Here is a 12,956-nt window from a genome sequence, read left to right on the forward strand (position 1 = left end):
ACCTCCTGTATAACTCTAAACTGATAACCGGTGAAAGTTTTTAATGTATCACTTATGGAGATTTTTAGGAACTGTGGTTCGGCAGTGTTCCACAGGCGTATGCAATGTTAAAGCGTGACATAATAGGTATCTGTGTAACACCCTGCTATCATTCAGATTGCATGATGTTAAAAGAGACACAAGATGGCAGTGTCCTGCAACTCAGTGGCACACACACTCTGGTGAAAAGCTTTATGGACTTTGTAGGCTGAACCACAGGACTTTATTGGAAGACAGCAGATTAAAGAACTTCATTTCCCAGAGGAGCTGACATGTGGGCAGAGGCATATACTGTATATACAGAAGCCCGGGAACCCGGGGACAGGAAATGAGCTTAAAGAGTTGGAAGGTGGGTGTGAGGAGAAGACTGTTCAGAGCAGCGGAGGACCAGACCAGGCTGCAGAGTGTGAAAGTGGAGAAAAGGGAGGAATAGCTGACCGCTGACATCGCTAGTAAGTCTGGGGAACTACTCTGTCACGTCTTCAACATAATCCAGTCATCAGAGCCTGCTGCAGTGTCTGCCCTCTGCAGGCCAAGCCACATCACTGCTTCTCCTGCAATTGGCTCATATTCATCAAGCAACACTTGTCACTGTTGCCAGTTGCTTCTACAAGTAACCCTTTCCTACGAGTGCTTCTATCCACCCTTTAAACCTATTCCTTAACCGCTTCCCGACCGCCCTATAGCACTAATACTGCTACAGGGCGGCACAGGTGAGCAAAATCACATATATATGTGATTTTGCATTTCCGGGTAGGGGGAATGAGTGCATCCTGCCCATTTGACTACTCGCCGGCGCCCAGTGATTACTAAGGATCTCCAACAGGGAGGAGAACTGTTTTTGTTTCCCTGTCAACTTGGGCACACTGCTTTGGATGGCTGTGAAGCACACAGACACCGCCCCATAGTAAAACATTCCCTGCACATAGTTAACCCTTTGATTGCCCTTCATGTTAACTCCTTCCTGCCCAGTGCCATTAGTACAGTGTTAGTGCTTTTTTTCAGCACTGATCACTGTATTGGTGTCACAGGGAATGTCAGTGACACCAAGTCAGTTTCCCCCCATGTCAGAATGTCCACCACAGTCCTGCTATAAGATGCTGATCACCGCCATTACTAGTAAAATATCCCAGTGTATATTTTGCCATTTGTAAACTATAACTTTCACGTAAACCAATTCATTTACACATATTGAGATTTTGTTTAGCAAAGACTTGTACCAGAGTACATTTTGGCCTAAATTTATGATGAAATTTTTATTTTTTAAATCTTTTTACTGCACATGTTCAATAGCAAAAAGTCAAAAATATTGTTTTTTTCTCAAAATTGTCAGTCTTTTTTTTTTATAGCGCAAAAAATACAAAATGCACAGGCGATCAAATACCACCGAAAGAAAATGTCGGACCTGAGTAAAACCGTGTTCAACCCACCATTTAAAGGAGGCCGGTTGTTCAAGGCCTGGTGGGAAAAGGGGATTGTTGAGCAACGGCAGTAAGGGTAACTGTGGTGACACAAGGTGACCAGAGTACTGTACCGAGTCCCATACTTTCAAATTGTGTAGCATGATAGGGCTTAATGTGGCGGGATGAAGTTTGTTCGTGAGCTACAACAATGTCATGACCTGAATCAGAGCACAATTAGGAAGTTCTAGGTGTGTCCAAAGCAGAACGTTTGACGCCGCATGTAGAAAAGTAAGCAGAGCAACCTGTACAGCCTGATAATATTTGGAGATATTTGGAACACCCATCCCCTCTTTGAGCCTATGGGTGAACAGAGTGGAGCGTGAGACTCTCGGCCGTTTAAAGGCCCAGACGAAGGAAAGAATCTTGTTCTTCAAAAGGTGTAGAAAAATATAGAATCTTAGGAAGTATAGTCATTTTTATGGCATGTATACGACCAATCCACGATAGTGAGGGAAAATGCCATGAGTGTAACAGGGAAGTGACAGTTGGTAGGAGAGGTTAGTAATTAGAGGAGAAAAGAGTGGAAAAGGACGCGGTTATTTGACTCCTAAGTAATCAATAGAAGAGGTCGCCCAGCAGTAGGGGAAAAACTGTTGATGATGGGCAATAGAGGAGGGGGGCAGAGAAACATTATGTGCCGTTGTGTTATGGGGATTGATCTGCAGACCGGAAATAGCAGAAAAGCAGCAAACTAAGCATTGCAGGTTTGGAAGAGATGTTAAGGGATTCGTTAAAGTGTGTAATCCGCAAATAAATTCACTTTATATTGATAGCTCGCGTGAGGGATTCCCGAAACATTACAATGTAGTGTGGAGTGTAGAGCGATCGACAGAGGTTCGAGAGCTAAAACAAATAAGATGGGGGAAAGGGGGCAGCCCTGTTTAGTGCCATGGAGGATTGGAAAGGGGTCAGACAGCAGATTAGCATATTTCACTGAAGTGGAGCAGCAACTCTGCATCACGGAGGGCTGCTGACTGTAATGGTGGAGGTTCCTCTGAGTACTCACCCTCCTCAAAGTGAGGGAGCGAGTCATCAGAGAGCGGCAGCAGGAAAGGATCCGGACTGGAAGACAGGGCCTCTAAGATGGTGTCTGGAGTGGGAGGCCTGTCTGTGTCAATTATTCTAGTCATTTCAGTGTTTCACTTGCTGCAGGTTTGATTGTTCTCTCAGTTTTCTGGAGAAAATGGGCAGCATGCTATTTATACAGCCCTGGCCAATCCCTGGGAGAGAGGCACAGATGGCTGCTGGTAGCCTGTATAAATACTCTGAAACACAGAGCTTCCAGGACTTTTTCCTTGGAAGGAGATCACAGTCTAAGGGAAGCTGCTTACCCCCAAAGGTCATCCTGCTGTGTGCCCGGGGGGGGGGGTATTTTTACTACAAGCGGTGACCTCCCACCGGTGATGTTATCTAGATGTGCCTGTAACTTGTATTACATGTGTGTTGCCTACCTTTGAATAATACATTTTACAGAGTGTCTACACTTAGAGGCGCTTTTCTCTCTTTTTTCTGTTCCTAAACCCATTGTCAATCATGTTGTCCAGTGATGCAGATCCATGACAATCATGATGAATGGTGCCTGCCAAAACAAAAAACACACAGGATCATGGATGCAGCTATGGCCATGATCCTGGTACTGTTTTTCTTAAATGGCAATCAGCTCTCAGGTCATAAGGACCCCCCCCACCTTTCACTGTCCACCATGGTTCCTGGGCTCCTCGTTTCCCTGGGGAGCCTGGGACCACAGTAAGCATTTGGGATGGTTGCCCACAGAGGAGATGGAGAAACATCTGTTCCCTGGTCTCCTCTGTGACAAATTCTCCTGGAAGCAACAAGGATTTTGTCACTTCCAAATTCAAAGCTGTAATTTTCTGGCTGTTACTGCTAAGTATACATCTAACCAAACAAGATCTGTGCTTGCTTAGTTGCTTTGGAGGGCAGGGGAGACATCAAGGGTCTAATAAACCCCTGATGTTTTTATAGAGAGTACCTGTCACCTACCCAAAGCTGTCATAAGGGGTCTTGTATGCCTCCTCTGAGAGCAACAAAGTTTAAAGAAAAAAAATTCAAAAAGTGTAAAATAATTGAAAAAAAATAAGTAGAAATAAAAAAAACAATTAAAAGCACCCTTGTCCGCCCAGTGCATACACTCAGGTGCAAGCATGCACATAGATCTGGCATGCATATGTAATTGGTGATTACACCACACATGTGAGGTATCTCTATAAAGGTCAGAGCAAGATCCGTCACACCATGAGGTATCCTGATTTGTTGCCATTTCTCAGGTGTGCACAATTTTAAATCTTGACATGTTTGATATCTATTTACAGGATGCAACCTAATCTTTTATATTTTACCAAAAAGTTGGGTATTATATTGTGAAGTGAAAAAATGCTGTGCTACATGAAACAATGGTACAAACCATTATATAACCGAAAAACAAAGCGAAGAAATAAATATATATTAGAAGAAGAAATAGTAGAAAAAATATTAATATTGAAATTTAAAAAAAATAATTATATATATATATATATATATATACACAAGAACCACACAAAAAAATAATAAAGAATATTTTAAATGTGAATCAAATAAAAGTCATTAAAAAAAATCAAGTTCAATCAACATAGTGTTCATTCAGCGAACCCTCCTTTGAAAAATATGTGCATCTGTCATCAATTCCAGTGCATAGACATCCTCCACCATATATCTGCTCACCTCACGCTACAACAGGCAATAGCATTCATTAAGTGGCCCGTGCTTTGCCTTGCATTATATTAGGGATGGTGTCTGTTTTGAGCTTGTACAGGACTCTGCTGCTGAGATGATACTGCCATCTTGTGTTTAATCAGTACATCACTGGAACTTCATCATACCTGGTGCAAAATACACCTCCGGAACATGAGTATATTTTATATGTTTTAATTGATGAATAGAAGTTTAAAAGGATAAAGCACTATGTTGAGTTCTTTTTAATGAGGAATACAGCTGATACAAAGACACTTATCAGGAGGGAGCTTACTTTGGAGTCTTCATTTAGCAAGCTGAGCTTCTGAGTCCATATGAGACCAAAAGTGCAGTTGGACCGTAACATTGTATAATGTGAGGTCACACTGCATGAGGTGAGCAGATATATGATTGAGGATTTCTTTGCATGAGAATTGATGATAGATGCACATATTTTTCGTTATCCAAAGGAGGGTTCAGTAAATGAACACTTTATTGATTGAACTTGATTTTTTGAATGAGTTTTATTTGTTTCATACTTAAAATATTCTTTATTTTTTGTGTGGTTTTTGTTTTTTATATATATTTTTATATATTTATTGTTTATATATATATATATTTATATATATATATATATATATATATATATATATATCTCAATATTAATATTTTTTCTACTATTTCTTCTTCTAATATATATTTATTTCTTCACTTTGTTTTTTGGTTATATAATGGTTTGTACCATTGTTTCATGTAGCGCAGCATTTTTTCACTTCACATTATGATTGTATAATTTGCTGAAAATTTACTTTTGATAAACAGCTGTGCAAATATCTGGTGATATTTATTCTCTAGGGCCTCTGTTTTCAGAAAATATATAATGTCTGGAGATTCTGAGTGAGTTTCTAGCAAACAATGCAGATTTTAACTTGTGCCCAAAAGAGTAAAAAAAATGTTTCAGAAGGCAAGTGGTTAAAATCTGTGTTAAGAAATGATACTAGATAGTAGGCTAGCTAAATCCTCTCCACTTTGTATAAAACAAAAAAAAAATGGCTTGACGTACAGGTTCACTTTAAAACAATGGACATTCAAACCCCCCTCCTATTTTACAAAATATATATTACCCTTAGTATGCGAAACACATCATGAGAATTCTTGAAGACCTCTAGATTTCCTTGGTTACCAGTTATATCTTGAGGATAATAGTTATAATCACAGTATGATAAATCCACGATTGTTTCTTCGTTATTTCGAAAATCTGAATATGGAAAGAGATCAAAAATCTGGAAAGAAAAATCAAATGAAAAACAGGAATTTTGAAATCAAACAAACTTGTGTAGAATTGTTGAATAAGGCCCCTTCCACACTGGTGTGCATTTTTGGGCTCTATTTTCTGTGCAGCAGCTGTGCACAAAGCCTAAATAGACTTCTGCACTTGCATTGAACCCTTTCTTTCTAGAGGTGTATATTTTGAAAGTATTTTTTTTAGGGTTGACTTAAACATAACAGTAATAAATAAAATTAGAAAAAAATTTAAATTTCTTTTACATATAGCAATAGACAGATAGTAAGTTCCTGATCTGTGACTTGTGTTACTGCAGATGGGTATAATAGAAGGTCAGGTTCTTTTCTTTCTTCCTTGTTGGTGACTGGTAATGAGCCAAATGCCCGGGGCTGGGATTTAGGAATGCATTAAAGTGGTACTAGAAAAAACTGAGTAGACAACTTTTTATTGTAGAAAAGAAAAAGGAACTTCCCTGCCTGTCAGCACAATGCCAATGTGCTGTGATGAATGACTTCTTTGAAAGTGCAGGGGGTCATAGCTCCACCAGCCAATCAAGAGGTTGAAAACCAGGTACCCACGGAAAACAAATCAGAAGCCAGTGAGGAATCCTACAGTCACGTCAATGGAATGGATGTGAGTATTCTGTATCTTAAGTTATGCTCTAACGCCCTATGCACACTGGGCCTTCGCTGTGCTTTAGTGCATCTAGAAGGGACAGGTATAGCATCCAGCTCCTGGTGCTAGCAGCATGTCAGAGTTTATGACAGGCTGTGTCTGGACAAGGCTGAATGCTGTACAAAGTAGTACCACCAGTTGGGGCCTTGTGTGTTTCTGAGAATACAGGTCTTCTGAACCATGCCAGGCCACATGCCCGCAACGGGGGGGGGGGGGGGGGGGGGGTTGGTAACTCTACCTTCCTGGTAGAGAACTTTTTCCCATGTGATGAGGACAATGGGCTCTTTTTCCCAACTCAATGGTTTTGAGACGTTTATGGGAGGGGGCTTATCAGACTACATAGTACCCCTCATTCACAAAAAAATGTAAATAGTGTAGCATCCTCCCAGTTAGGTAGGGGAGCTAGATTAATTTTTTTTTAGCTAGAAGGTTGGATAGCAGCCTGGGGAAATAGTCAGAGGGGGTCATATTTGGGTCAGAGGTTCTGCAGACCAGTTCCCTAATACCTCCTCCTGATCTAGAAACTTAGAGAAGTCTCTAAAACTCAGTGGGTGAGGGTGAGGAAGAGCTGGTCTGCACTCTTGAGGGATCCTGGCCAATCCTCAAGCAGGAGGCTTGGAATGGGGTCAGGACAGCCCTCAAGAGTGACTGAGCCTCGCAGAAGAGTTCTGGTGGAAGATGTGAGGAAGGCTGAGGTGCAGGAGCCTGGGAGGGGGCCCAGTTGGGAAGGGGACTGCCTTCAGGCAGTGTTGCTGGAAAGGACAGACATCATCAGCCCCCAGAACGAGGTAAGTTCAGGTGTGGTGTTCACAAAATGAGATTAGCAGCACTCCCTTTATGAGACTGCTTCTAATCTCAGCTTGACACCTGGTAGCCAGAAATTCTGCTGAATGATAGGGGATCAAATACCTATTTCCCTCATGAACATGCAAATCAGTGCATAATTTGTTAGTTGAATTGTTTGTTGCTATTCTGTCTCTCAGTGTTACAATACGCCTGCCATTCGATTTTTAGACTGATCATTTCTTTGTGAGTGGGCAAGCATTCAAAATCAGCAGGGGATCAAATACTTATTTCCTTCACTGTATATTATTGGCTTGCCAATATCAGTTAAGATTCTCTTCCGGATTCTACTGCATGTGGTAAGAAAAAATGAATGATGAACAGTCTCACCTTGTCAGCAGTCAGCTCTTTGCTTGGATCCATTAGCACAGAACTCTTGTCCACCACCCTGAGACCACAAAGAGAGCCAGGAGCTGCCTGAACCTGGAGAGACACATCCGATCCTGGGAGGACCTCATCTGTTATGAAGCCAACTGATACCTGGAATGTATACAAGACATGAACAATTTAGCCAGATCTGTGAAAAATATACTTAATAGATTGATATTGAATTTTCTAAAAGCATAATGATCAGCATTAAAAATATACCGCCCAAAATCAGATTTTCTGATTTTCCAATTTATTTGTTTATTCAGGGTATTTGGATGAAATATAGATTCTGTAACAAGTTATGATAACTATGTTTATTATTATGTGTATAGGGAATGCTAAAACAACTTGACTTCTCTCATTTCACCTTGTTCTTTAGGCATCTTTGTACTTTAAAGACTTTTGAATCTGCCACAATTTCTCCATCTGGTAATAGGATGTATACAAATGCAGCAAGTGTTGAAGTAATTCCAGGACTATGCGAAAGGCTGATGAAGGCTTCACCATGAAGAGCTAAAAGAATCATATTATTCTTTTCATTAGAGCGAAGAACAGAGAGAAGAGGTGAGGACAGGAATGAAGATGAATGTGAAGAAAATAACGGGAAAGGCTATGAGAGTGAAGGAGAGGAATGGAAAAGGAGATGGCAGAGGATGGGAAAGAAGAGAGGAGGAATAAAAAGAAGAGAGGATGAGAGGGTAGGAGGGTTGGGGAGAGGGGTTGGGTGGTAGAGGAGAAAAGGAAAGGGAAGAAGATTACAGGAAAGGGTAGAGGTGTAGAGGAGAGGGTAGAGGAGGGGAAGAAAAGAGAAGTGGAGAGAGGAAGAGAGCAGAGGAGAAGAAAAAAGAGATGAGGAAAGAAAAGAATATTGGTGCAGAGGGTAGAAGAATAAAAAAGGGAACTAGAGAAAAGAGAGAGAGGGGAGGGATAGGAGAAGGAGAGACAAGGAAAGGGAAGAAGATGAGAGGAGAGTGGAGTGGAGGATCTGAGGGAAGAGGAGGAAAAGAGTAGGGAGTGGAAAGGAGGAGAAAGGGAAGAAGAGGAAAGCAGGAAAAAAATATAGTGTAGGGTTATGGAGGGGTGAAGTGGAGAGGAGAAGAGGGGGAGGGTAAAGAAGATCAAAGGAGAGGTTAATGGAATGAAGGGGAATGGAGTGGATAGGACAAGAGAAGATAAGAGAGGAAAGAATACAGAAAGAACATGATGGAGGAGAGTAGGGTAGTAGAATAGAAGAGCAGAGAAGAGGGTTAGAGAAAAGGGAAGAGGAATTAGAAGAGGACAATAGGAGAAGGGGAAAGGAAAGACATTGAAAAAACTTTACCTAAAGTGACAACTGGAATGGGTATTTGTGATGATCCAAACTGTTGAATTGATCCTCTACTAGTAATCTGTAAGTAAATTAAAAGTTAAGTGATTCATTATTAGTATTTTAGAACTTGCAGGCAGCATATAGGTTGGGGAATACCAGCCTTAATCAGGGACTAAACATTCAAATGTTTGCTCTCTGTGGCTGACTCTGAAGTATATAATGTGTTACAAGTGCTTACCACGTAATGTAAGTCTATTTGTGTAACTTTCTTCCCCAGCTCTGAGCAATGGATGATATATTCCACCTTGATCTCCTGCTGACCTTCACATGGAAGATTTGTATTTGGGTTGTGAACATTCAGGAAGCTCTTACTCCGAGAGTAGATAGTTTTAATGAAAGCATGAGCATAGCCTTCTTCAGCTGTAAAGAAGCCATGCATGTGTTTTGATTTTATTTCAGTTTCTGCCTTTAAAAAGAGACACAATTCAGAAAAAATAGTGAAATAGTAATATACAAAAGGTTGTAAAAGGCAAATGTCAGATAATTACTCTATACTAATACTATGGACATAGTGGAAAACAAAACAAACCTATCTAATCCTTCCTGCCCACTACCTGTAATTAAATGTCCCTCAGCATGATGCACGATTCTGGAGAACTTTGTGTGACTGTTGGCTCCTAATCTTGGCTGTCATTGACAACTCACATCCCCAGTGGTGATTAGGTACTGACTGGAGTGATTCCGGATCATGTTGTGTTGAGTGATTACTTCGTAGCAGAGATATCAAGGAAAGTATACAACACAACTTTCTCTTTAAAATTTCATTAACCTCAGAAATTAGAATGTACACTAAGTTTTTTCAACTACACTTCCAAAACAGGAAGGTTATTTAACAGCAGTCACTAAGGTTTTTCAGTTTTACTTTCAAAACAGTAAGGGGAATTTAACAGCAGACACAAGTACAGTTCAAGAGTCTTCACTTTTTGCATAAAGGAGACCAAACAAAGTATGCAGCTGTTCATGGTAGCCAATCAGCTTCTAACCTCAGCTTGTTCAATTAAGCTGTGACAAGAAAAAAAACCTGGAAGTTGATTGGTTTCTATGCAGAGCTGCACCGGATTTTAGTAAATCAACCCTATAATGTAATATAGCATGTATTGACATTTTGATGATTTGGGTTTATTGAAACTTACAGACAGACTCAAGTACAGAAAAAAACTCGGTCTGCATGTTTAACTTGTTCTTCAGTAGTTTTTGAGAATATAATATTAACCAAAAATATAAAAAATGATTAAGATCTCCTAAGCAGCGTTCCCGTGGACTTTGGAAAGTACTGAGAGCATTAGGTAAACTAATAAAGGTGATAAAAGGTAATCTTTTTACTAGCTTCTTCCTTGACCAAAACTTGCCAGTATCCACTTGCCAAATCTAAGGTTGAAAAGAAAACAGACTTGCCCTAAGGCCATTAACTATTCTTCAACCTTTGATAACAAATACATCTTGATGTGTGCAGGCATTCAGCTTCATGAAGTCCACAAAGAAGTGAAAGCTGCCATCCTTCTTGAAGACTAAAACTATACAGCCAAGTGGCTACAGCTTTTTTCAAATAAGCCTCTAATTAACAGTTTTCACAAAAAATGTGTGACCTACTGACAAAGAGCAGGGAGAATGTTTCAATACATTTCCCTCAAAAGTCTTTCTTCCCCAGTATGTAAAGGGTGCTTTATACAAGTTGCTGCAGTTGCATTTTTTGCTCATGATCTAATTCTAGTCTGGATTGAGACACACTTGGCTTTTAACTCTGGATATGGGGTCGAAATACATGTCATTAAATAACATCTGCAATGAAAAAGCAGCCAAATAGACATTGAGCCTAGATTGATCCAATGAATTAAGAGGCTCCACTGTGGTCCTACCATTACAACAGTCCCACTTAATTTTCTTCTAGTTCACACTTGAATTGGAAAAATTAAACCTACCTTATTGTTGCAGGGAGGCAACATTAAAGCTCATCTAGGGGACAAGTTTACCACTGCGACTTTTTCTGTCAACTGTAGGGTCTGCTTCTGATGTGCTTGGCAAGCGTTAACAATGCTTTGTAACGGGGCAGCTGTCACCCAAGCCCTTTCACCCTCCCAATCATGTTTTAAAGCTTTCAGGAATCCTGTCAGAATCCCAGAGATAAACTGGTCATGCACAAGTTGCATAAGTTGATAAGTACCACTGGGTATTTGATAAATGCAAGCAGAGCTTTAACGTCATTTCACCCAATCTGTGAGGGACATGTTTGTACCATTACATTTTGGAGTTACTGACAAGGCTACTTCCATTGAAGCTGTCTGTCAGGCAGGGCATGCCAGTAGACTAGATGGCTCCTCTGGGTGGACTTCTGTGCATCTTCACAGGCTAATCCATGTTCCTTCTCACAGATATAGGAATTGGGCACATGCTCATGTGCACACACAATGGTGTTCGTACCTGTACACATACACGTGTGCATCTCTGTGCTCACGCGCACTTATGACAGATGTTGGCACCAAACGGCTATTTTTTTTTAACAGTTGCATTTACTGAAATTGTACAAAAGTATAAACATACCAAGGTACATGAGTACAGTCAAGCTTGTGACATACAGTCGATAAACAGTGTATACAAACTTCCAATGCTGAAAATCTGACAAATTCAACCTGGTATCCTGAGTCAGCAAGCATATACTGTACATATTACAGTTCAGATAGCAGCTACCCACAATGGAAAGGAGTTGAGAAGAAGATCTCAGAGTGTGAACCAGAGTATGAAGAAAAAAGAGCAGGAAGGACAAGATGGGGATAAGGGGGGAGAGGAAGAAGAATGAAGTAGAAAGGTAGGTAACACAACAGTAGCAAGTCATATAAATAATACAAATTTGACAAACCTCAAAGTGAAAACACCAATGACTACCAAATGGGCTATTTAAACTGTGCCAGTGTTCAGGATCAGTGCTGCTTTATTGTCAGCCTCCTGTGTATCCTGAAATCCTTTGTTCCTGGTTTCTGACTCAGGATGCTGACCCAGCTTGTCCTGACTATTCTTTGAACTCTGCCTGCACTGACCTTGGCTTGTCCTCGACCACCGCTTCTGCCTGCTCCATTTGCTTCTCTTCCACTAATTGACTCCTAGCCCGGCTTGTACCTTGACCAAGGCCTTGCCTGTGCCTCTGTACCTGATCTGTCCTTCCAGTTTATGACCCAATCTGCCTGTCTCTGCTATTCTTCCTGCAGTCACCGGTACCTGCCTAACATCCTGCTGATCTACAGTCTGCTACCCACCAGCTGTCTATCAGCCCTCCTCCTGCTTCACTGAAGAGAACTGATGACTTCTCCTGCTTGATGTGGACACCTGCTCTGCTGCTAGCAAGACTTATAGGCACTCATTCTACTCTGCACTCCTGAGCCTTCTATTCACACTACCAGGGGCCCCAAGTCAGATGTGTAGGAGAGGCCTTCCTCATCATGTCAGGCTCTGCTACCAGGTACGTGATACTATCACTGCTTCCCCAGTTGCATCTGTCAAAGAACAGAGTTGTTCCATCATCCTGCCAACTAGGCCAAATTTGGATGGTTTCTTTGTAGCAGAGGTATCAAGGAATGTACACAACACAACTGTTTCTTTGAAGTTGCTTTTATCCCAGAAACCAGAAAGTGCAGGTTATTTAATAAAACTTCTGAAAAGGTAAGGTAAATTTAACAGCAAACACAAGTACAGTTTAAGTGCCTTCACTTCTGACATAAAGGAAACTGAACAAACTATACCTTCCTCAAGCTCTGAATGATATTGGTTTCCCTATCAGGGATAAGTGCGGGACCATTCTTCTGGCTTTCAACTTACCCCTAATAAAAACCACAAGACCAAGCTCAAGGACTGTTTACTGACTCTATGCATGCAAAGTGTGGAAAATGCGTGTTGTCTGGCTCTGCAGAGTATTGGGGGACCAAAACAAATCCAGTGGCCCTTAAGAGGGTAGTGCTACATTAAGAATGCCTTATCTAATGCATGCACAGCTATTGTATGATCAGCATCTCACCTCTCAACCGTCCTTGCATTTTACCTTCCCTTCATTCTAATTTCAACACTTTGTCCTCAGGGAGAATTTCAGTTTAGGAGTATACCACCCTGGACTTCACAAAAGGACTCCCCTCAAGTGTAGTGGTTAAAATAACTTGTTATTCTGCCTGACACCAATCTAGCATATATTTATTAAGCTGTG

The 12,956-nt window shown here is 40.9% G+C and overlaps 1 protein-coding gene across 2 annotated transcripts in view; it reads right to left on the reverse strand.

Annotated features, from left to right (window-relative positions):
* Positions 1 to 12,956, reverse strand: part of LOC149449760 (alpha-2-macroglobulin-like protein 1) — a 128,671-nt gene that overhangs the window by 45,248 nt on the left and 70,467 nt on the right. For both annotated transcript variants that reach the window (XM_089692746.1, XM_089692747.1), the window contains exons 13-17: positions 8,949 to 9,176; positions 8,723 to 8,789; positions 7,769 to 7,914; positions 7,363 to 7,512; positions 5,354 to 5,512 (exon numbers count right to left, since the gene is read on the reverse strand). In XM_089692746.1, the coding sequence (XP_089548872.1) occupies positions 5,354 to 5,512; positions 7,363 to 7,512; positions 7,769 to 7,914; positions 8,723 to 8,789; positions 8,949 to 9,176 (750 nt within the window). The remainder of the gene's footprint in view (positions 1 to 5,353; positions 5,513 to 7,362; positions 7,513 to 7,768; positions 7,915 to 8,722; positions 8,790 to 8,948; positions 9,177 to 12,956) is intronic.

This window comes from Staurois parvus, unplaced genomic scaffold, assembly GCF_062004578.1.
Source record: "Staurois parvus isolate SC_StPar_1 unplaced genomic scaffold, SC_StPar_1.0 ptg000604l, whole genome shotgun sequence".
NCBI lineage: Eukaryota > Metazoa > Chordata > Amphibia > Anura > Ranidae > Staurois > Staurois parvus.